Consider the following 25,719-nt stretch of genomic DNA (forward strand, 5'->3'; position numbering starts at 1 on the left):
CGGACTCTGCTGCTTTTACATATCCAGACTAACATGGCTACCCCTCTGATCTTTAAGAGAAGTATCTCTTTTTCTTATCTCCTCCCTTTATCTGGATCCATTTTGTCCAAAGGAGAGTTGGAAGGCAGGAGGTATAGAGCTTCGATTTCCTTAAGCAAAAGTAGCTCTCTGTTTTATATTGTCTAAGAATATAATAAAAGTGACCAGTTGGTGTAAAAATCACTTGCTCTGATAAGGAGGAAAAAATCGAGGTTGATTTAGCTTACACCAACATTGTCCAAGGGGCAGGGCTCTCAGCAGTAGAAAATCCGCAAAAGGTCATTGTGGCAACATGACTGACCCCAAAGCCCACTTTGTCACGTGGCTCACAAGTTGCCCCAGTGTCACCCACACTCTAGCAAAACCCAAAAGTGAGTGGTACCACGAGGTGCTGTTTCCCTAGAAATGCAGGTATTCAGAGAAATAAGGGTTATAGGAATAAATGACCGATATTGAAACAAATACTAAATGAAATAAATATTTAGCTTATTTTGACCCTCTGCCTAATTTCTCCTCCCCCCCGGTTGTGGGTAGAATTTCTGCCCCCTCCCCTCAGTTGAGTATTTGAGTACATAAGCAGAGGGCATGGGCACCAGAACCTGTCTGAAAGAGAAGAGAGGGGCTATGTCAGCCATGGTACAGGCTAGTTTGAAAGCACCTACTACTAATGTCCCTAAAATAAAAGGAAAGCTGGGAGCACACAAGAAACTGGCTGAGGGTGAGGTGAGGGACGGCAGCAGCTGCCCAACAGGCGATGAAACTTCTGAACCCTTGAGGTCCATCCTGACAAAAAGACTATTCTAGAACACCAGGAGATGTATTGGACTGTCACTTTAAAAACCATTTGTCATCTGGTTAATCAAAGTTATCTTTCTAGTAAATTGCTCATGACAACGATGTCATCAGAATATTGGCTTCTGTGCACCAACTGAGCAAGCATATCCTTTGCAGCCCCTTTTTAGCATTCTGAATGCTATGTTTTGGATGGTATGTGTTCATCAGTTCTCAACAAGGCTTGTCAGGAGGATTTGAGAAACTGTGGGCGGAAGCCCTGAGCAGTTCATCTTCATCTTGGATGACCTCTCAGAAATAAAATGAAAAGAAGTAAACGTTGTTATGAACAAGTACTATTATTCTATCACTTTTGGATCACTGCAGAGAGAGGATAGCAGTTCTGTTATCAATTCCTGGATTTTGTAATTTTAACTCTTTTGTTTGGCCTTGGTTTGACCAAGGGACTGTCTTTTGTAAGATACAATATTGCTCATGCAGTGTCTTAACATACTGTTCCCTAAGGAAGGGATTGTAAAAGTTTATAAAGAAGCGTATTGATATTATATTTTGTACAATCACCATTATTATTTATATTGCAGCACTGCCCGGAGAACTGCTGAAACATAAATATAGGGGGAGCCCATAAACAGCAGAGATGTTGGGACTCTGAGGCTCAGCACCCTCTTTTCACACAGTAACACAACGTTCTAAACCAATGTCGGTTGTAAATTGAGAGCCAGATCCACCAGTATGTTTTATAGATTCATAGATACTAAGGTCAGAAGGGACCATTATGATCATCTAGTCTGACCTCCTGCACAACGCAGGCCACAGAATCTCATCCACCCACTCCTGTGAAAAACCTCTCACCTATGTCTGAGCTATTGAAGTCCTCAAATCGTGGTTTAAAGACTTCAAGGAGCAGAGAATCCTCCAGCAAGTGACCCGTGCCCCATGCTACAGAGGAAGGCGAAAAACCTCCAGGGCCTCTTGCAATCTGCCCTGGAGGAAAATTCCTTCCCGACCCCAAATATGGCGATCAGCTAAACCCTGAGCATATGGGCAAGATTCACCAGCCAGATACTACAGAAAATTCTTTAGCTGTTTTGCATACTCTAGCAATGTGAAGCACGTGTAAACTCATCGCAATTAATCAGTGGCTCTGGCTGTTTTGCACTGGCAAATCACCCTTGAGAGTTAAAACAAAGAAAAAATCACTTTAGGTTGCTAGTGCATATCTTCAGCTCAATGGAAACACCCTCTTTGACTTCCTTGGTTACTGTTACTATGTGTGAGATTCTGAGTGATTTTTAAAAATAAGACAAAACCAACTAGGTTAAGATGGAGCTAAGGATAGGAGAACTTTAGAGTAATTTAGAGAAACTAGATTTCAGGGATATTGTAATTGTGTTCAAACCAAGCATTACAAATCTAGGAAATTCAGAGTTCAGGTGACACTTAAAAGAAATCCAAATATGATAAGGTTGGAAAATGCACAATTAAGGCACCGAAACAACCTTAACTCTGCCCAGTAATGTCACCATGTGGGGAAAAATATGAAAAAAACCTAAAATAATTATAAATCACTTTTATCTTTATCAGGGACCATAAACAATACATAATCCTGTTTTGATTGTATGCCATCACTACAGGGCAAACTTGAGGTTATTTGACTGTTAGAACCCAAATTGAAGCAATAACCTAAAGAACGTCTGTTCCTCATTCATACTATTTCATAAAATCTTCCCCTCAAACAAAATCAGAGAAGGAAGGAAGAAAGGTAACAGCGAAAATAATGGCCTTTGAGCAAAACCCCCACAAGGCATACTGAAGAAAGAAGTATTTTCAAGGGGCCAGACCTGGGGCAAGGGACAGGATGGTTTCTTCCTTGTTGTCCACTTTCTAACAAGGACATTAGAACTGTTCTAACTGTGAGAATTTCTGTTAGAGCCAGGCTTTGGGGCTTTATGTAAATCTAGCACTTATAACCAGTGCTAGCCTGCACTGAGCCCCGGCACCTCTAGGCTTGGCAGTTCATAGTCCCAGCACCTCTGGGCCTACTGCATAAGTTATGAATGTAAAAAAATTGCTTGAGCCCCAGTACCTCTTTCATTACAAATTAAGCACTGCTTACAACCTATCCTCCTGTGTCAGGGTTTGCATCACCTCCTTCCCACTCTGCCAATGTTCCCACCTTATCTGCCTCCTTGTTACTTTCTCAAACAATCATCTCCATGACATCTTCCACACTGTCCTCTCTGCTTGGTTTGACTTCCCTGAATTCATCTGCAAAGTGCCTACCCTCTTTATCTCTTAAAAACCCACTTTTCTAACATGAACCAAACCAAGATAGCATGAGTCAGTGAGGACACGGAGAATTGCTTGTAATATTTATGAAAAATTGGTGTCAAACTTTGAATCCTTGTGTCTGGTTTGCACTGGTGTACATGGCGGCATCACTGCTGACCCTGGCCTGTAATGGCTTGCTCTGACCGCTACCGTATCGTAGAATGTTAATAAAATAATTAATTTCTGTCTAGGTAGGAACACTGAGGCTCTGAACCATGGATTTCGCCTACGGCAATATATTTTAGAGCACATCTGAAAGTAGCATCCAGAGTGCATACTTATTGCAACCCAGTACTGTTTAGGGCCACATGTGTTTTCTTCAGATGTAACTATTCGATGATATTATTCTAAATGATAAATATATTTTATGTTAGTCTTGTGAAGTTCATGTCAAAAAACTGTACAGTGCATCAGATAATGCTTGATTCCCTTTTTTTTTCTGCAAGTCATTGTCATTAGCTACTGCACAAAATAGATTTACTTGAATGAGCGTTTGAGACATAGCTTATGCTGATATTTCGTTTTACAGGCATACCATTAAAACCTGAACCAAGTACCAAGTTTGGTAAGTATTTTCCCTGTTGCCAGAAAAAAAATATAACTGTATGATGAGAACATGTACAATACAGATACAAATACCGAATATGCCGCTTTTTTATGTATCTTTCAGATTATAAAGTCACTGATGATGGATGGGTTATCTATGAAGACAAGCAATATTACTTTAGCACAGAAAATGTCCATATGGCGAAAGCTTGGGATATTTGCAAGAAGAAGTTTGCAGATCTTGCTGTCATTGACAGTGAAAGTGAAAGGAAATTTCTGTGGAGATATATAAGAACCAGAGATATTGATTCAAAAATATGTTCAATATAGTGACCAGAGGCACCTCACGCTCTGCTTCTGAAACTTTGGAGAGAATGCAGTGAGTCTCTTCAGACCTGCACCACATCTCAGCAGGAGTTAATTGTACAATAGTCCAGCATGGTTAATGCATTACATTTACATTTGTATCTAAATTAGCTTCTTAACAGCCAAATTGCAGTGCAAACTAATAATTTCCGAACTCTGCTGCTGTTCCACTTGTTAGGTTCAAAAGTTCCAAATATAATGGGAGTTTGGACTGAGTCAGGCATGCAGGACAGGATCTTAATGGCCTAATGAATCACCATTTGATGTTGACATGAGTGCTTCAGGCATGAGATGCAGCAAAGCAGTTAAGAAAATAAAGGCAACGATCCAGAGAAAAGCACAGGCCCACAATCTTATTTTAGGATTTTATTTACTTTTGATGGGTAGCGAGAAAGTATGTAAATGCTGAGGAGGTAGAGAGGGAGATACTGCCCCAGGCTGTATTGTCTTGTCTGTCTGAGCTCTGCAGAGCTGAGGAGCAGAGAGATGATATGCATTCCTGTCCTGGTCTATACATTCCTCCCACTCTCACTCTTCCTGGCTTTGCTTCCTATCCAGAGCATGGATCCTGGATCCAAAGAAGGGGAAAACAGCACCGCAAAGATGGCAGAGCCCCTTTTAGTTTTCTGCTCAGTATAAAAGATAAATTGTTTTAAATTAGTGTAATCTCTTAAAGTTTTAGATTTACACTAAAAACAGAATGAATTCATATTTCATTGGCCTAACTGTCAGCTTTGATCAAAAATTTAGGTAAGTAAAGACGCAACTTTAAAGTGTGTAATGTGTAATGAATGACTGCTCTTTAGTACTGCTATATTTGAGTGTCTTAGGTATTCCATTTCCAGGATTGCTAACTCTGTTGCAAAAATTTACTCTAGACTTAGTTTCAGCAGCAAAGTCTGTGTGAAAATGGTTTTCCAGTGTTAGATAAACAAAATTTTTTCTTTTTCAATTCCTGAATTTTGGGGGGAAATGTGAGCAAGTCAAGTCCATGTGTTAAAGTTCATCAGTTTGTTTGTATTATGTTAAGTTGTTCCTCCAAAAGATGCCACACTCTGCAGATTCTCATTCTTGGGGTTTGTGCCCCTTGCTATGGACATATTTAGTGTGAGAAGTGTGGTTTCCTTTGTTCCAAAAAGGACAATCATATTGTCTACATGTAGTCTTCATTTCATCATCCTCTTCCATCAGTTCAGCAGGAAACAAGGACAGTCTGCAGCATGGGACCAGACAGCTCTCTGAGGATCACCAGTGGGCCACAGTTTGAGAACTACTGTTTTAGAAACATGCTTGGAAAGGGTTTTCTGGAGCAGATGGGAGGGGAGGAGAGGCATTGTCAATGCCAGCTCCCTCGCTCTCACTGGAGAATTAAGAGGAGGGGAGGTCAAATGAGCTGCTAGAAGTAAGTTCATTCTTCCACACCAGCATGCCAAGTAGAAAGAAAGCAAATGAAGACCAAATGTGCAGTGACATGCTCCCACGCCAGCACTAACATATTGAGGGAACAAAGGGGTGACTGGCACGCTGGTGAGAGCTTGAAGTTTCAGGCTTTCTCAGCTTTTAGGGAAGAGCCTGACTTTTACTATATATGTGGCTGTACTAGTAAAATGGAGCAAAAGGTTGTGACCTATAGGTGATACGATGATACAAACAATAAATAATAATTAATAATGAATAAAGACTATGTCCGCTACTTGATGCTTAGGGCTTTCACCATGTAACTCCCACTATTGCGAATGGTATTTCTCTCAAATTTTTTTGCCAAATGATTCCTGTAATGCTAAAACAATTATAAGGCTAGATATCCAGTAGCTACCGTCATACTGTTTCTTGTAGCTGGATGGATGGAACCCCAGTGAACTATGTAGCCTGGGCCCCAAACGAACCCAATTTTGCAAATAATGATGAAAACTGCGTGGTCATGAACAAAGATTTTGGTGAGTAATGTGACAATATTTTTCGATAAATGTTAAGGAATGAGTTGTGATGGGGGTGGGGTGGAGCTGTTGCTCGGTTCACCTCCAAAGAAATCTCAATTCTGTTTAACTGACAATGTTGGAGGCTCACCGTTCTGAGGGTGATACTACAAATGTCAATCTCCGAAAGTGATTTTCTCTATTTAATTTATTTCCAGGCTTTTGGAATGACATAAACTGTGGTATTAAAAATGCCTTTATCTGTGAAAGGCACAACCGTTCTACTCACTCAGAATTTGCTCCAACAGCACCTTCTCTGGGAGGATGTCCTGAAACCTGGCTTTTGTTTAATAATAAGGTACAGTAACAAACATCTACAGTATTTTTCAGGGAAATTAAATATGAAACAAATGAATTATTATTTTATCTTATATCGTTCTATACAGAAAGCTGCATTCTAACTGGATGGCTGGGCCGTTTTGGTGATATCATACTTATATTTAAATTTCTAACAAATTACGTTGGGCGCTTTAAGTGCCTTTAACAGAGGAGTGATTTTTGTATCTGTTAGTAGTCCTAAACCAAAGTTGTTCTTCTTTTTTCTGCTATCTGGGTTTGTTTTAGACAAGTTTCGTGAATGAAAATTCCAGCTGTTCTATTGAGTAGAAAGTCTAAACAGTTTTGTGAATGAGGGTGAACTGGAAAAAATGCATTAGGTCCACTTTAAATAAATAACAGGATACCTTAATATTGTCATCTTAAATATCAGCAAACTAATAGCTGACAAGGAAAACAAATATTAAACCTTTTTGTGAAAATACTACTTTGTTCCCTTGCTGTGGTAAATGGAAATACACATGACCACAAGAACATGAAAATAAGGAACTACTCCCCTTATACTAGGGCAGGAAAAAAGGGAAGTAGCAAGTTTCATTAAGAAAAATATACCTCTTCAGTCAATGAGCACTCAAACAAATCAGGGAAATAACTTTTTGTATCAGCATTACTGGAAGATAGTCAGATCTTCCTGCTAAATATATATGCACTGAATGAAAAACCTACTTCTCATTTTGTGTCTCACTGGGTCACTGCCCAAACTATCCCTTAAGCCAACTGAATGGGAAGATTTAGTTGTTCATTAAACTTTACAAAATATTGATTACCCAATGGGTCAGAGCTCAGCAGAAGTAAATTGATACTGCTCCTTTCACTTCAAAGCAGATAAGCTGGTTTACACTATCTGAAATTTTTGGCCTAAAGATTCTAATAAGCTAATGAGAGACCCAGACTTGAGAGAGATCTGGGAAAGCAGAAATGCCAAAGGTACTGTACACAAAGTTTGCTCCACAGCAGACCACTTTCTTATCCTAAAGCAAACCTACTTGAAATACTCAAATGTAAAATCCTCTGCTTATTTCTCTTACACCATTCTTCTATTCTTTTGCCACTCCAAACAGTCCTTAGACAATAATATTTTCAAGAGATAAATAGCATTCATAATTTTTCAGTCTAAGTGATTTTCTTTTTCTGAATTTTAGCCAAATTAATGAAGATGATAATGTGTTCCATAAGAAAGCATAGTGTGTGTCTCCTTTGTTACAGGCTCCATTTGAACTGAACTCAAAGACTTTGTCTACACTTTCAGCGGTGGCACGTAGGGTACATGTAGCTGCATACCCCAGTGAAAAGCAGGCTATGTCTATGCTGCGATGTGTAGCTCCATGTGGCAGCGAAAGGACCTGGCAGTGGGGAGGCAGCTGGGAAAGGTTCTGGCAAGAGGGAGGTGGGGGGAAAGGCTCTGGCAGCAGGGAGCTGCCGGAGCTTTTCCCCACTACCTCACTCCTGGTGGAGCCTTTCCCTGCTGTTGGAGTCTTTCTCTGTGGCTGGGAAAAGCTCTGTCACAGGAAGGCAGAGGGACACTACGCTGCTTAAATAAAGCAGGGTAGGCACGGGGAGGCACTGCTTGGGTAAGTAGAGAGCTGTTTAGGGTATGTACCATAAGGTTCTGATGCATCTTTACTCACCTAAGTAGTGCACCACCGTCTACACTGCTCTTTATACCCATGCTAGGGGCCATGCAGAGTCTGCTTTCTACACATCTCTATAAGTGTAGACATAACCAAAATAGCAGCTGCCTCCAGCAGACAGCACATTCCTAGATCTTTAAAGGCTAAGTACATATAAAAGAAAACAGTTTTTTACAACATCATCATAATAAAACCTAACTCTTATATAGCAGTTTTGTTCAGTAGCTCTCAAAGCACTTTGCAAGGGAAGTTAATACTATTATCCCCATTCTTACAGGTCGGGAAACTAAGGCCCAGAGAGGTGAAATTATTTGCCCAAGGTCAGCTAGCAGGCTAGTAGCAGAGCCAGGAACAGAACATAGGTTTCCTAAATCCCAGACCAGTGCTCTGTCCATTAGATTACAACTCTCTCCCAATTGATAAACAGCAACCACCAGGGTGCTGCCAAAACAGGCCTGGATTTAACCCAGTCTACATAGTATTGTTCAGTTCCTTCTCCCCTTTGGACATTGATTATTATATTTCACCTTATCCTACAATTATTGCCTAACCTCACTGATGAACTTGGACCAGACATAGTTCAGGCTTGAACGCTCATAAAGAATTCACTCCTCCTAGGTCACCCCTGAAATCAATGTCCTTTATCAATAGACCTTCTAAATCATAAGTTGTTCTCCAATGCCCATCTTGGATGGCCTGTTGGGGTGGAAGTACTGCACACCCTGCCAGCTCCACCCCTTTTTATCTGGCATTACAAACATTCCCCCACTCTTCGTGCTCAGTATGCATGTGCACTAGGACTGGGTCAAATCTCACGGTTTATGCTTTCTTTGGCACTTTACAGTAAAATGTCTCATTTCCCCCCGACAGTGTTATAAAATATTCGGCTCCAGCGAAGCAGAGAGACTGACTTGGCATGCTGCACGAAACACTTGCATAAAGTTAGGAGGAAACCTGGCTTCTTTACATAACGAACAAGTGCAAGGTATAATATCTGGTCCCTTTGGTACTAGATGAGACATCAACCCATTTCTAACAATCATAAATGTAGGTGAAAGCTGTAATTTTGAGGCTGCTCCAGTAAATTGTGCTGCCTTTGCCACTAATAGTTAATATAAGAATTAATGAAAACTACTTTGAGAACAATGTATCACACCTACCTAACTTAAAATTCTATACTAGCATGCATCACCATAGTACGTGCATGTCTTCTGTAACACACTATGCATAAAAAGAAAAGGAGGACTTGTGGCACCGTAGAGACTAACCAATTTATTTGAGCATAAGCTTTCGTGAACTACAGATGATCCGATGAAGTGAGCTGTAGCTCACGAAAGCTTATGCTCAAATAAATTGGTTAGTCTCTAAGGTACCACAAGACCTCCTTTTCTTTTTGCGAATACAGACTAACATGGCTGCTACTCTGAACACTATGCATATGGTACTGAACAGCAGTTCCTAGGTGGGGGAGGGGGGTACAAATTACCTGTGTTGTGGCTGTACTGTTATTACTGTATCTTCTTCCAGGGGGCTGTGGTTGGACTTTTTATACTGAAAACCTTTACTTGTACTTTTCTTAATTGAATCCTCCTATCTCTTTTAAGTTACTGTTTTTGTAACAGACATTCCTTTCAATCTCACCATCAGGCAATAATCTAAAGTTATAAAATGTAGCATTTGCAAGTTTTTTAATTCAATAGTTGAGCAGTAATTTTATTTTTATTATTTTTTTTTTTTACCATTGTTCAAGTTTTGGGCATGCTGGTGTCTTCAGAGATTGGAGAAAAGGAATCCCTTTTTGTAAAACATATACCTCTGGGTTTTCTGCAGCCTTCCTCACCTTCCATTTAAAGGATGTCATGGCTGAAACCTGGATTGGACTGAATGACATTAACGAGGAGGACTGTTATCTTTGGACAGATGGGAGTTTATTTGACTATGCAAAGTGGGCCATGAATTTCCCATTTAGAGATCGTTACATACGTGTTGACTGGACATTTATTACACAGGAGGTAAAAGAACAAATATGACTAAACCACCATAACCTGGGGAGCAGAGTCAAGCTTTATGCAACCAGTTCAACATGTCTCTTATTTAGCATCCTTTCATTCAAAGAAAACATCGACTGCCGCAGAAGGCAGTACTGCAAAAGGAGGGTTTAGGTTTTTTACACTGTCTCCATGTACTAGCAGTTCTGATTGCAAATCTTTTTTTTTGCAGAAATCCAGAACTATAGTAGCATGGTGCTTTAATAGAGTTATATTCATTGCAAATACTCAGTGTGGCCTAGTATGTTTTTTTTTTAACTTTGCATTATTGTCTCTTACACTACAGGTTGTATGATAATACTGTAGTAGTCTGGGTGCATTGTAAGGGATTGCCAGCACTTGACAAAAGCTCTTGTACCCATCAAATGCAAGCCCTGAAGTGCATTTTTGCTTTTTAAGAAAATACTTATATTTAACCCACCTCCTCCCAGAGTTTTAAATATTTGTTTCCTTTTCTTAAAAAACGTCATTTTATATACACTATGCCACAGAATCAAAATTAAAGCAGAAAAAAAATTATTAGGTCTGATTATAAATAAGTGACCTCTATTATTTTGCCAGCATTTTTTTCAGTTTTATTAATTCATGTATCCTTTGTCCCTAGACTGACTGTATTGCAATGATGAAGAGATCGGTAGGAGAGGAAGAGAACTGGGGAAACAATGATTGTCAGCAGAACAATAGCTATATTTGCCAGATGGACAGCAGTGAGTTTAATTTTATCAGCCATCTAATTTAAAGCACATTTAATAACCCCTCTGAGTTCTAGAGTTCCTCGTTTACACAGATACTGTAGCTGCCAATACCTCAAGCATCTGGTGCCAAGAAGCTGCATCTTCTGTCACAGCCCAGGAATTCTAGATGGAATAGTTGTCACGGATACCGTATGTTATTGCTCTGACGTGAGGTTGGATTTCACCTCCAACTCATTTGCACAGAGTCTGAATAGTCAGGTTTTACCCAAGAAGAGTAGATTTCACTCCGGATTTGAGTGAAAAGGGAAAAGGTTATTATTTCAATTTTCCCATCTGTAAGTTGTGGCCAAAATTTTCAGAAGTGACTAATAATTTTGGGTGCCTGAATTTTTGGGTGCCCATCTTGAGACCCCTCAAAAGGATGTGATTTTCAGAGGGCTGGTGGTCAGCACCATTGAAGAGGTCTCACGTTGAACACCCTAAAACTGAAGAACTTAAAATCACATTTGAACTTCTTGTCCTGGGAAAATAGGTAGGGTTTATGTCAACGCGCTGAACTATAATAAAAGCTAATAAGTAATTACTGTTTTCATAATATTGAAATACCATACCATTGTTCATGGCATTGTTGGGTTTCTTTGCTGCAATTACAAAAAGAAATTTGCTGTAATTTAACTGGCATTGCATGGGAAGGTATAATGTTTGGCCTTAAAATCTATGAGTCGATGGGCTTGTTGTCATTACTTGGGAGAGCAACTTTGCTGAAATCGATCCAGCGGGTGTCAATTTAGGGGGTCTAATGAAGACCTGCTAAATCGATGGCAGAGTGCTCTCTGGTCCACTCCGGTACTTCAGCTCCCCGAGAAGAGTAAGTAAGTCGATGGGAGAGTGTCTCCCGTCGATGTACCGCAGTGAAGACACCGGGATAAGTTGACCTAAGCTACATCGACTCCAGTTACGTTATTAACATAGCTGGAGTAGTATAACTTAGGTTGACTTACCCCAATAGTATAGACAAGGCCTCAGTAAACTTCTCTGCAAAACTCTACTTCTGTGCCTCATGCCTGCAGCTGGTTTTTCTAGTTTTGAGCCTCTCATGACCAGAGATGTCCATCTGTACATTATCACAACCTTGGCAGCTTTACATAAGGGAATCTCTGGCTGGCATAAAGCATTCCCCAGTTGCTACTAAAACTGGGTAAGCACAAAGGCAGCAGCATTAAGCCATTTTTGCCCTACCTTTTCAGGCCCTGCAATGAGCACAACCCAGCCAAGGTCTTTGTGCCTTATTTCTATATATATACCATCAGAGGGAGAACTCTGGTTTGGTTTTCTGTTTGTACCCCAAAGTTTTTCGATAGGATTAAACTCTGGAAAGGGAAGAATAAATATTTATTTGTTTAAAGAAAAGGAGTACTTGTGACTAACTAACACGGCTGCTAACACGGCTGCTACTCTGAAACCTGTATTTATTTGTTTGTTTTGCTTCTCCATTTAGGAAGCAATTTGCCCCACCCCTGTGTACTCATATTTTGAGGATTTAAGTGGTGTCTGTATAGGGTGAATTTCACAGCTGGTTGGAGGGAAATCCATCCTGTCACAAGCACCCAGCTCATATTCACTTGTGACCTAAAGTAGGTATGGATCCATAGCTCTAGATTTGAACCGCAAATACGATTAATCAAAACATATTTTTTATATTTCTTTGGGTTGTAAATGAGGAATGATTTTCACTTATTGCTTGTCCTGTCCCACTTAAGTTTTGTAATACTGCATTTATTTGTGGGGCAATGGTACAACTATCCGGGCCTGCAAAAATTTTCATTGTTTTTTTTTCCCCCCCAAAACAACAGACACTGATTTATTTCATTCCCCAGCAATTCCAACCTCAGACATTATTCATTATGGTAACAGTAGCTATTCAATTGTCCGCTCCAAAAATGAATTGGGAAGAGGCACGAAACAACTGCAAGGAAAAATCTTTAGAACTTGCCAGCATTTTGGATCACTATAGTGCTTTACTCCTGTGGTTATATGTGTTGCAGTTTGGAGAGCCTGCATGGATTGGTCTCAACAGCAATGTGGTAAGAACATGAAACAGGGGAGAGGTTTGAATAGTACGCTGCCACTCCAAATAAAGCTTGAACTTTCCTTTAAATTTTGACCTTATCCATTTTATAGGGCTTTAATAGGTACACTCTTGATGGTCTCAAACTGAGTATCAGGTTATGTAGGAATCCCTAACTCTTCTATGTCCCTGTCCTTCAAAGCTATCCTGAGAAGAAGCTAGAGTAGCGAGGAAGCCATAGTAGGAGAAAGAAGTAGTGAGTAGAAAAGGGGAGCAATAGAAATGGGGTGAGGAAAGCTGATCAGCAGTTGGAGGGGAAGTCTAGGAAATGTGGTTCAGATGGCAAAGACTGTAGAAAGTTCTTTTCTGTTTCTGAGGAAGCTGCAATTTAATAGATATAGCAAAAGCCTCACTCTTTGCTTGATGGTTGTTTATCCCAGCAGTTATGGCTGTGGTGGGTGCAAAGACAGACGCATTTAGTGTGGATGGGCAGAGGGGTATGTGGTGCTTGTGGAACTTTTTTCTTCTATTTGAGTTTCTGTCTGCTGCAGTTTTTTCAGTAAGACAGTTGGGAGTATTACAGGTGGAAGCTTATGGTCTCATACTTTTAAATAGTGATTGTGGTGTTTTCCCAAATTAATGCTGGGTCCCCTTTTCCTTTTTAATAAAAACTTTATTTTGTTCTACACAGACTCAGTGCTTGCGAGTGCGGAAGTATTTTCTCTGAGAGGTGCCGGGTGGTTTTTAGTTTTCCCAGCTTGCTGGGTGGGGCTCAATCCGGCTCTACTTTGTATTATTAAGAAAAACTCCTAGATACTGAATACAGCCCTTGTTGCTGCTGACTCCGCCTGGCAGAAGGGTTACAAATGCATAACGCACACTGTTCTACATCACCCTCAAACCTGCTCAGTACTCATTTGAATGGTGTCATACTAACAATGGCATATGTGTGTTTCCTGCAAAAATAGGGCTGCATATATCCTCAGGAGATGTGTATGAATCCTCTGATCTGAAACAGGAGCTAGAGTGTAAACAGAGAGTATCGTGTTTGTGTCTATGAGCTGCCATTTGTTAATTCCGTTTGTTTTGCCTTTAGACTGATGGCTATTACAAATGGACCGATAACAGGAGAATCAAGTATTCTAATTGGGCTAGAAGGGAACCAAACCAGAAAATAGCCTGTGTCTATCTAGACCTTGATGGAACCTGGAAGACAGCATCTTGTGGTGAAAATTATTTCTCTGTCTGTAAACAGTCTGATGGTAAGCAATTGAATGTAATAGTTTTAGTTTGGTGCCCTGGAATTTGAGAGCCTGCACTAGAGGTTGGATTTGGTTTTACAACGATATATACTATTTAACATATATTAACAGAGAGAGAACCTGTGTCTGTCAAGTACATAACCGTATTTTGCATTAATATTGCATTTTTTTCAAACAAGTACTCATTGACACAGATTGCTGTTGCTTTTTGGAACTCAGGAGACAGCTAATGAGTTATATAAAATTTCAAAGTCATCCCTTAAAGCCAAACTGAACTTGTGCATTATTGGGATAAGTGTCAGTATTTTTAAAGTCTATAAAATGGAGTCTCTTTATCCAGTTGAATGAATGAACAGGAGTTTATGGGAGCGGCTCTGATCAGTGAAGTCAAATTATTGGAGGAAACATTCTGTTCCTTCAAAATAGGCAACGTGTATACAGTAGCACAAACTTCTATTTTCTGCCCAATAATGCCATTACACTGCAACAGTTGGAGGGTAGCCTGGATAGTTCCATCTGGTTAATCCTATTAGCTATGGGAACAATGACTTCTAGTTGGCTAATGTGCTATAGGATGCAAAAAAATCCCTGGTGGGACAAGCAGAAATATCACACTGTAGTGACTCTATAGACTGCATATATAGGCATCATCTATAATAGAACCCAATCTCTTCTGCTTCAGAAAATCAGATCACTTGAGCTACAGGAGAATCACCATCAGCTATAGCAGCAGGAGGTTTAAAAGTGTGGACATCTCCACATTTTTGGCTCTAAAGTTGGCAGAACAAGCTTTTTGGTGTGTGTTTCAGCTCATGTGAGTTTGCATCCCCAAAGTTTCATTGGAATTTTAGATTTACCTGAAAATATGATTTATGTTTTCATTTTTGCAAGGTTTGCAAAGCTGTACTTATCATCCCTTTGTGAGCCAAATGATAGAATCATATATACCAATCACATAGATTTTAGCAGTTCTGAAATTACATCCTCTAGGCTGCTCTAACCTTTGTGAGCATAGCCAGAGTATGCTGTACTCCAGCCAGGCCTCCTCCCCATGCCTCTGCACCAGAGGCTGTGGGAAGGGCGTCCTAGAGGTCATAGGAGTAGTTTATTTGTTTACATACCTGACCATTAGATGGCAGCCCCGAGCACAAGAACACAGAGCCCATTGATCCTAAAATGGATCACTAGGCCCCTGAAGAGGGAGGAATAAGGGATTCTACCACTCTTGGGGATTAGGGGTACTTTAAGAATGGGCTACACATACAAGGATTTTAGACTGATATGTATTTTTGTAGACTGCATGATATGCTCTGTTACTTATGTGGGATCTTTAATAGTCTAAATTTCTTGAGTGTAGGGTTCTTTTCTTTTCTTTTTCAAGGTCATGCACTGAGCTTGATCTGCATATGCAACTCCCACTAATGTCAATGGGAGGGGCATGTACAGACTGACAGGATTACTGATTTGTGGCCTGACATGATTAATTGCAGAGTATACTGTGTGACAAGAGGCTGCAACACTAATATTTCACAAGTTTAAGATTGTTCCACACAATGTAATGGTTGGAACTGGTTGAAAATTTATGGCTGGCAGCTTTCCTGTTAGAAAAGCTGATTCAATGAAATCTATAGCGCCTACAGAAATGTGTCAATTTTGCTGAAATTTTGTTTTAAAAAAAATTAAAAAATATTTGTTTCAATAAGATTAACTGATTTATTTCAACCTTATCAAAGTCTTGTGTTTGGGCTTTTTTCTTATGAATTTGTTGATATTCAATTATTATTTATTTAAAAATCAGAAGAAAACAAAATTGCAAACCCCCTCAATTTCCCATGGGATTGAAATTCTGAGTTTTGCTCAGCTCTACTGATGATGCAGATTCTAATTTATATAGATTAGATTGTGCTGTTGAGCTGTGATTGGGAGCTTCTGCTGCTTGGTATCATTTTTGAGCTAGTAGTAGCTACTTACAACAACATGCTTAGCAGCTTTTTAAATAACTTTTAAAAATGCTATTTTTGAAGTCATTGTAGTCAATAGCAAAATTCCCTTTGACTTTAGTTTCTTAACTGTTTCTTAACAGTTATAGCTCCTACTGATCCTCCACAACTCCCTGGGAAATGTCCTAAATCAACAAACCACATATCTTGGATTCCTTTTTGTGGCCATTGCTACTTCTTTAATGCCCATAGTACCAGCCGGGCTGAATCCTTTACCGAATGCATTCGATTAGGTGAGTATATTCTTTTATTAAAAGGTCAGACTTTACTGTTCACATAAAATTCACATTTAAAAATTCTTAATTGTATTACTAATATGGTAAAACCTTTGTGTGTAAAGACAAAGAATTTTAACATTTAATTTACTTTCCACCATTATTGCTGTTTGCTTGCTTTTTGCATTTCACTCACCTTAGACAATGAAACTAAGTTGTTCAGTTTCCCTTGTCATTTATAGTCATCTCTGCTCTTTGGTTCTAATGCATGTATGTACTGCTACAATGCTCTTAGGTTTGGGTTTCTATCATCACATTTCATCATTTTATTTTAAAATCATAAATGCAAACCTCAGTTTTTGGCCAAAACCATTTTATAGATTCATAGATATTTAGGTCAGAAGGGACTATTATGATCATCTAGTCTGACCTCCTGCACAACGCAGGCCACAGAATCTCATCCACCCACTCCTGCGAAAAACCTCTCACCTATGTCTGAGCTATTGAAGTCCTCAAATCGTGGTTTAAAGACTTCAAGGAGCAGAGAATCCTCCAGCAAGTGACCCGTGCCCCATGCTACAGAGGAAGGCGAAAAACCTCCAGGGCCTCTTGCAATCTGCCCTGGAGGAAAATTCCTTCCCGACCCCAAATATGGCGATCAGCTAAACCCTGAGCATATGGGCAAGATTCACCAGCCAGATACTACAGAAAATTCTTTAGCTGTTTTGCATACTCTAGCAATGTGAAGCACATGTAAACTCATCGCAATTAATCAGTGGGCAAGATTCATCAGCCAGATACTACAGAAAATTCTTTCCTGGGTATCTCGGATCCCACCCCATCTAATATCCCATCATAGGCCATTGGGCCTATTTACCATGAATATTTAATTACCAAAACCATGTTATCCCATCATACCATCTCCTCCATAAACTTATCAAGTTTAATCTTAAAGCCAGATAGATCTTTTGCCCCCACTGCTTCCCTTGGAAGGCTGTTCCAAAACGTCACTCCTCTCATGGTTAGAAACCTTCGTCTAATTTCTAGTCTAAATTTCCTGGTGGCCAGTGTCCTTATAAATTTAGAAACAGGAGCACACGCAAAAAAATTCCCAAACTGTGGTTATATCAATCAAAAGTGGGTTGCACTCATTGCCTGAAAGCTGCAAAATCACACATCAGTAGGACCCACCAGTAATCTGGGGAGGGATAGGAAGAAGCAGCTTTCTCCTTCCTTCTTCCTAATGGTGTTGCCTGTGCCGTGCTCCTTCCTATCTCAACCACCAACCAATCCAAGAGCAGCTCTTCAACCTCCACACCACTCCATTCCAGGGTAGGGAAAGGAAAAGTGATGCTTCACGGGGTGGTGGGACCATCTGCAGAGCTTCCCAACATCCAGAGCTGCAGGCTGCACAGATCAGAGTAAGGAGGGAGACGTTATCCCAGCCCGGGGGAATGAGCCCCTTCATCCCTAGCCCCCTATCAAGGCCCTTTTCACCCCAACGCTTTTGGATCTCCAGCCCACAAAATTCCCCACAAACCAAATCCTGTAACCATTTGCTGCAAAATACTATGGACTATAGTGAGTTCCATAACACACTTTTGGCTCACTTGCCAAACAAGAATGACAACCATCGGTATATATTGTCTATAAAAATATGCTTCTCCAATAGCCTCAAAATAATACTCTGTTTGTGTGATGTAACCTAAAGTTTTCAAATTATGCTTGCAGTGAAATCCACGTATCTTTATTTTCGATTACATCACTTAGGATCCACACTGTTCCCTCCCCTACAGTCTTCCAACCCTCTGTATTCTTTAATCATACACTCGCCTACACCTTATTAATTGCAGGGGCGTTTATTACAGAACCTTGTACTGTATCAAAAGCCATAACCTGAGACTGGTTTCTATGGCAGGACACAACTTATTTGTTTCCTAATGTTTTGCAGGTGCTACTTTGGTTTCAATAGAAGATTTAGCTGAATCCAAATTTCTAGCAGACACTATAGAGCCACATAAAGGAGGGACAAGTGGGTTTTGGACAGGAATATATAGAAATGTTGATGGTAATTATTTTAGTTTTGATATTTAATCGTACATATTCTGCATTAAATAGACTGAAAGCTGATTAAAATATGTCATAACTTAGGCTGTAATGAATAGAAAATAAAAATTCATCTGGAAAGATTACTAAGCAGTTACAAAAAATGAATTAGACTTGTGGTATCTTAATCTGCAAATCTTACTTGGAGGTGTTGATTTCATCTAGCAAAAGTATGTCCCATGAAATATTGTAAAAGACAGAGATTTCTGATTCTTCGGTTTGGTTTCAGTTTTAGGGCCCAAGCATGTAATAAGATCCAAATGGGTGGACCCTTATGCCTGCATGGAGACCTAAGTAATTCAATGGCCTTATGCTTATTATCTACATTTTGTAATAAGTGTCTGAAGAGTTTAACAGGATAGATTGTCTGGGTATACCTCAAGAAGACCAGGAGACTTGTTATGGGTTTCAATCAGGCCGCAACTTTATTACATAGATGTCTAAGACTACCTGGCAGATAAAGTGTACAGTGCAGGCAAATCCATGCTTATTCAAATCAATTCTCCAGGGCTTCCACCACCCCCCTTTCTTTCCATCCAGGTCCCCCAGCCGACCCATGGCTTGGACCTTACCATTCACCACCTTCGTAATATGGTTAACGAGGGCTATGAGAATGGCAGGGGGAGGGGGTTGGCTCCCTGCCATACCAATCATAGGAGTCCCCAACCCCCTGCCCTGTTCTGTTCCTTTATCCAGTACCTCCTTTTAAGTCCTTTACCAGGCCATTTATCTGGTCACTGGCTGCCCTCCCTATGGAGTACCTGCACTGAACATCTGCCACAAGGAGGCACCAGCCATTTTCTTGGCTGCCTCCCCACCCTCTAAAGCACACAGTCTGCCCACCTGCATGCGTGGACGCTTCCCTTTGGTCATTTCCCTCCCTCAGTCCATGAGGCTGCCCTGGGTTATGCCTTGGGTTATTAAATACACCACCCTGGGAATTAGCAGCCCCTGTACTTGTGGGCCCCCTTGCCCCTGCTGCAATGCTGACTGCCTTGGGTCCCCTGCCAGCCCTCGGGCTCCATTGGGGCTGCCCTGCACTACAGCTGCTGCCTCTGCTTGTCCCCTCTCCAGCAAAGGCTCCATGCAGACCGAAGGAATTCAATGGCCTTATGCTTATTATCTACTTTTTGTAATAAGTGTCTGAACAGCTTAATGGGATAGATTCTCATACACCTCCTGAGATGCACAACACAGTAGGTGCAGTTCATAGGAAGAGGGGACAAAGGTGCCTTTGCGCTGCCCATATTCTTGGCTGTTATGGGGGCCAAAATTAGAGCTGTCCATAGAGGTCTCTCACAGATGCCTATGGACTGTACTGCAGTCCAGAATGCACATAGCCCCAAGTGCTCTGGCATGCCATCCCTTTGCATATCTCCTTATTCTCCCATCACTACCTCCACCATGCCCCCTACTGCTGTCCTGCAAGGGGGCAACATATCACATCTTGCATCGCCCTACACTGCTCCGGTGCCAGGGAAATTCTCCCCATCCTCTTGCAGCCCCTTTACACCTCACTTGACCGGTGTGCAAGGACCAGAGCCAGGGCCAAATTTGGAAAGAGGCCCAAAGAGTCGTTTTACTTGCTGTCCTGACCTGTGCCTAAGTTCAGAAAGCAATGCGATCCTGGCTAGAGGATGTCTTCTTTCCGCAGCTGCTGACTAATTAATCAGTGCTGGTCATAAGCTGTAAGGAAAGAATTAGACTTACGGTTACCAGGAAAACAGGATTTTTGGAGAACAAAGAAAGAGAACATTGGAATGGAAGGGAGCAAAATTAGCCTCAGTCTAATGTCATCAGAAAGTTTTCTCCCTCCCTCCCCCCAATACTTCCAGTATCCTTACGAACTTTTAGAAACTATGATGAAAATTTTCAAACCAGGGTACTCAAAGTGTAAGTCTCTATATTTAAGCACTTCAGCAAAATTGGCTTTCTTTTCAGTGGGAGTTGCCTACATATGACTTTAGGTACTTAAATAAAAGTTGCCTAACTTTGTGGATTTAGGTGCCTAATACCCAAGTTTGAAACTTTTGTCCCATACACTTGAGAAATATGGGCATATATCATGGAAAACTAGAAAAGGTCATTCTCTATATCTAAGAATCATAATTTGCAAAGATAAAGGCAGTATTTCCTTTGGAAAAGAATAAAGGGAAGTAAAAATCTATTTGTATGTCATGAAATAAGTACCAGGACGATTTTTGTTTTAATTTTCTTTTTAGAAACTAAGAAAATTAAATATAAATTCAGACTGACACATATTACCCAAGATTGTCTGTAGTGAAAAGAAAAGGAGTACTTGTGGCACCTTAGAGACTAACCAATTTATTTGAGCATGAGCTTTCGTGAGCTACAGCTCACTTCATCAGATGTATACCGTGGAAACTGCAGCAGACTTTATATACACACAGAGAATATGAAACAATACCTCCTCCCACCCCACTGTCCTGCTGGTAATAGCTTATCTAAAGTGATCAACAGGTGGGCCATTTCCAGCACAAATCCAGGTTTTCTCACCCTCCACCCCCCCACACAAATTCACTCTCCTGCTGGTGCTAGCCCATCCAAAGTGACAACTCTTTACATAATCAAGTCGGGCTATTTCCTGCATAGATCCAGGTTTTCTCACATCCCCCCTACCCCCATACACACACAAACTCACTCTCCTGCTGGTAATAGCTCATCTAAACTGACCACTCTCCAAGTTTAAATCCAAGTTAAACCAGAACATCTGGGGGGTGGGGGGGTAGGAAAAAACAAGAGGAAACAGGCTACCTTGCATAATGACTTAGCCACTCCCAGTCTCTATTTAAGCCTAAATTAATAGTATCCAATTTGCAAATGAATTCCAATTCAGCAGTTTCTCGCTGGAGTCTGGATTTGAAGTTTTTTTGTTTTAAGATAGCGACCTTCATGTCTGTGATTGCGTGACCAGAGAGATTGAAGTGTTCTCCGACTGGTTTATGAATGTTATAATTCTTGACATCTGATTTGTGTCCATTTATTCTTTTACGTAGAGACTGTCCAGTTTGACCAATGTACATGGCAGAGGGGCATTGCTGGCACATGATGGCATATATCACATTGGTGGATGTGCAGGTGAACGAGCCTCTGATAGTGTGGCTGATGTTATTAGGCCCTGTGATGGTGTCCCCTGAATAGATATGTGGGCACAATTGGCAACGGGCTTTGTTGCAAGGATAAGTTCCTGGGTTAGTGGTTCTGTTGTGTGGTATGTGGTTGTTGGTGAGTATTTGCTTCAGGTTGCGGGGCTGTCTGTAGGCAAGGACTGGCCTGTCTCCCAAGACTTGTGAGAGTGTTGGGTCATCCTTTAGGATAGGTTGTAGATCCTTAATAATGCGTTGGAGGGGTTTTAGTTGGGGGCTGAAGGTGACCGCTAGTGCTACAAGGGGCCACAGCAATGGTTCCCTCACCCCACCTAGCAATATTGTTAACCTATCCAACTATACTCTCATCCCAGCAGAAGCAGCTGTTCTATCTCGGGGCCTCTCCTTCTGCCCCTCCACCCCCACGAACATGATACAGTTCTGTGGTGACCTAGAATCCTATTTTCGACGTCTCCGTCTCAAGGAATATTTCCAAAATACCTCTGAACAACATACTAATCCACAGAGGTCTCCCTGCCAACACTACAGAAAGAGGGATTCTAGATGGACTCCTCCTGAAGGTCGAAACAGCAGACTGGACTTCTACATAGAGTGCTTCCGCCGACGTGCACGGGCTGAAATTGTGGAAAAGCAGCATCACTTGCCCCATAACCTCAGCCATGCGGAACGCAATGCCATCCACAGCCTCAGAAACAACTCTGACATCATAATCAAAAAGGCTGACAAAGGAGGTGCTGTTGTCATCATGAATAGGTCGGAATATGAACAAGAGGCTGCTCGGCAACTCTCCAACATGAGTTTCTACAAGCCATTACCCTATGATCCCACTGAGAGTTACCAAAAGCAACTACAGCATTTGCTCAAGAAACTTCCTGAAAAAGCACAAGATCAAATCCGCACAGACACACCCCTGGAACCCCGACCTGGGATATTCTATCTACTACCCAAGATCCATAAACCTGGAAATCCTGGGCGCCCCATCACCTCAGGCATTGGCACCCTGACAGCAGGATTGTCTGGCTATGTCGACTCCCTCCTCAGGCCCTACGCTACCAGCACTCCCAGCTACCTTCGAGACACCACTGACTTCCTGAGGAAACTTCAATCCATCGGTGATCTTCCTGATAACACCATCCTGGCTACTATGGATGTAGAAGCCCTCTACACCAACATTCCACACAAAGATGGACTACAAGCCGTCAAGAACACTATCCCCAATAATGTCACGGCTAACCTGGTGGCTGAACTTTGTGACTTTGTCCTTACCCATAACTATTTCACATTTGGGGACAATGTATACCTTCAGATCAGCGGCACTGCTATGGGTACCCGCATGGCCCCACAGTATGCCAACATTTTTATGGCTGATTTAGAACAACGCTTCCTCAGCTCTCGTCCCCTAAAGCCCCTACTCTACTTGCGCTATATTGATGACATCTTCATCATCTGGACCCATGGAAAAGAAGCCCTTGAGGAATTCCACCATGATTTCAACAATTTCCATCCCACCACCAACCTCAGCCTGGTCCAGTCCACACAAGAGATCCACTTCCTGGACACTACAGTGCTAATAAACAATGGTCACATAAACACCACCCTATACCGGAAACCGACTGACCGCTATTCCTACCTACATGCCTCCAGCTTTCACCCTGACCACACCACACGATCCATCGTCTACAGCCAAGCTCTGCGATACAACCGCATTTGCTCCAACCCCTCAGACAGAGACAAACACCTACAAGATCTCTGTCAAGCTTTCTTACAACTACAATACCCACCTGCAGAAGTAAAGAAACAGATTGATAGAGCCAGAAGAGTTCCCAGAAGTTACCTACTACAGGACAGGCCTAACAAAGAAAATAACAGAACGCCACTAGCGGTCACCTTCAGCCCCCAACTAAAACCCCTCCAACGCATTATTAAGGATCTACAACCTATCCTAAAGGATGACCCAACACTCTCACAAGTCTTGGGAGACAGGCCAGTCCTTGCCTACAGACAGCCCCGCAACCTGAAGCAAATACTCACCAACAACCACATACCACACAACAGAACCACTAACCCAGGAACTTATCCTTGCAACAAAGCCCGTTGCCAATTGTGCCCACATATCTATTCAGGGGACACCATCACAGGGCCTAATAACATCAGCCACACTATCAGAGGCTCGTTCACCTGCACATCCACCAATGTGATATATGCCATCATGTGCCAGCAATGCCCCTCTGCCATGTACATTGGTCAAACTGGACAGTCTCTACGTAAAAGAATAAATGGACACAAATCAGATGTCAAGAATTATAACATTCATAAACCAGTCGGAGAACACTTCAATCTCTCTGGTCACGCAATCACAGACATGAAGGTCGCTATCTTAAAACAAAAAAACTTCAAATCCAGACTCCAGCGAGAAACTGCTGAATTGGAATTCATTTGCAAATTGGATACTATTAATTTAGGCTTAAATAGAGACTGGGAGTGGCTAAGTCATTATGCAAGGTAGCCTGTTTCCTCTTGTTTTTTCCTACCCCCCCGCCCCCCAGATGTTCTGGTTTAACTTGGATTTAAACTTGGAGAGTGGTCAGTTTAGATGAGCTATTACCAGCAGGAGAGTGAGTTTGTGTGTGTATGGGGGTGGGGGGGATGTGAGAAAACCTGGATCTATGCAGGAAATAGCCCGACTTGATTATGTAAAGAGTTGTCACTTTGGATGGGCTAGCACCAGCAGGAGAGTGAATTTGTGTGGGGGGGTGGAGGGTGAGAAAACCTGGATTTGTGCTGGAAATGGCCCACCTGTTGATCACTTTAGATAAGCTATTACCAGCAGGACAGTGGGGTGGGAGGAGGTATTGTTTCATATTCTCTGTGTGTATATAAAGTCTGCTGCAGTTTCCACGGTATACATCTGATGAAGTGAGCTGTAGCTCACGAAAGCTCATGCTCAAATAAATTGGTTAGTCTCTAAGGTGCCACAAGTACTCCTTTTCTTTTTGCGAATACAGACTAACACGGCAGTTCCTCTGAAACCTGTCTGTAGTGAGTTATCTCTACTCTTTTAATGCATTTTGTCATTAGGGTTGTGGTTATGGCTAGACAAAACTGCGGTAGATTTTGTCAACTGGAATAAAGGACAGCCTTCAAGTAATCAGTTTGAGTACTGTGTGGAAATGTCTACGTCCTCTGGGTACTGGAATACCATTCCCTGCTCTTCCCAAAAGGGGTCCATTTGTAAGAAACCAAAGAGTAAGTGATATGTTAAATCATATGACTTGATGCTGATGGTTTTATTTTAGTAGTAATGCCACCGTACATATACTACAAAATACATTCTGTTTGTGCTGTGTGAAATACAGTGTGTCCACATTTCTCTTTGCTGTTTGTGTTTACAACACAAAGCCAAAAATGTCTGAATATTCACATAAGGTAAATACCATAGATTAAAGGCCCTATTCACAAATATCATGTGCAAATATAATCTAGAGCCAGTTTTTCTGCATTTCACATTCAAATATCAAAAACCTCAACTCATTCTATGTGACTCTGTCCATACTTGACACTAAACTGGGAGGAGAGATAAATACGCTGGAGGGTAGGGATAGGATACAGAGGGCCCTAGACAAATTAGAGGATTGGGCCAAAAGAAATCTCATGAGGTTCAACAAGGACAAACGCAGAGTTCTGCACTTAGGACAGAAGAATCCCATGCACCGCTACAGACTAGGGACCGAATGGCTCAGCAGCAGTTCTGCAGAAAAGGACCTAGGGGTTACAGTGGACAAGAAGCTGGATATGAGTCAACAGTGTGCCCTTGTTGCCAAGAAGACCAATGGCATTTTGGGATGTATTCGTAGGGGCATTGCCAGCAGATCGAGGGACGTGATCGTTCCCCTCTAGTCAACATTGGTGAGGCCTCATCTGGAGTACTGTGTCCAGTTGTGGGCCCCCCACTACAAGAAGGATGTGGAAAAATCGGAAAGTCCAGCAGAGGGCAACAAAAATGATTAAGGGACTGGAACACATGACTTATGAGGAGAGGCTGAGGGAACTGGGATTGTTTAGTCTGTGGAAGAGAAGAATGAGGGGGGATTTGATAGCTGCTTTCAACTACCTGAAAGGGGGTTCCAAAGAGGATGGCTCTAGACTGTTCTCAGTGGTAGCTGATGACAGAACAAGGAGT

General features: G+C 41.4%; 1 protein-coding gene across 1 annotated transcript in view; it reads left to right on the forward strand.

Moving 5' to 3' along the window:
• Positions 1–25,719, forward strand: part of LOC125630820 (macrophage mannose receptor 1-like) — an 87,334-nt gene that overhangs the window by 56,611 nt on the left and 5,004 nt on the right. Inside the window, 14 exon segments of the mRNA XM_048836946.2 lie at positions 3,692–3,727; positions 3,833–3,996; positions 4,757–4,824; positions 5,911–6,011; positions 6,209–6,348; positions 8,888–9,002; positions 9,848–10,029; positions 10,670–10,772; positions 12,614–12,696; positions 12,698–12,844; positions 13,925–14,090; positions 16,174–16,323; positions 18,257–18,373; positions 24,618–24,785. Of these exon segments, the coding sequence (XP_048692903.2) occupies positions 3,692–3,727; positions 3,833–3,996; positions 4,757–4,824; positions 5,911–6,011; positions 6,209–6,348; positions 8,888–9,002; positions 9,848–10,029; positions 10,670–10,772; positions 12,614–12,696; positions 12,698–12,844; positions 13,925–14,090; positions 16,174–16,323; positions 18,257–18,373; positions 24,618–24,785 (1,740 nt within the window).

This window comes from Caretta caretta, chromosome 2, assembly GCF_965140235.1.
Source record: "Caretta caretta isolate rCarCar2 chromosome 2, rCarCar1.hap1, whole genome shotgun sequence".
Lineage (NCBI taxonomy): Eukaryota > Metazoa > Chordata > Testudines > Cheloniidae > Caretta > Caretta caretta.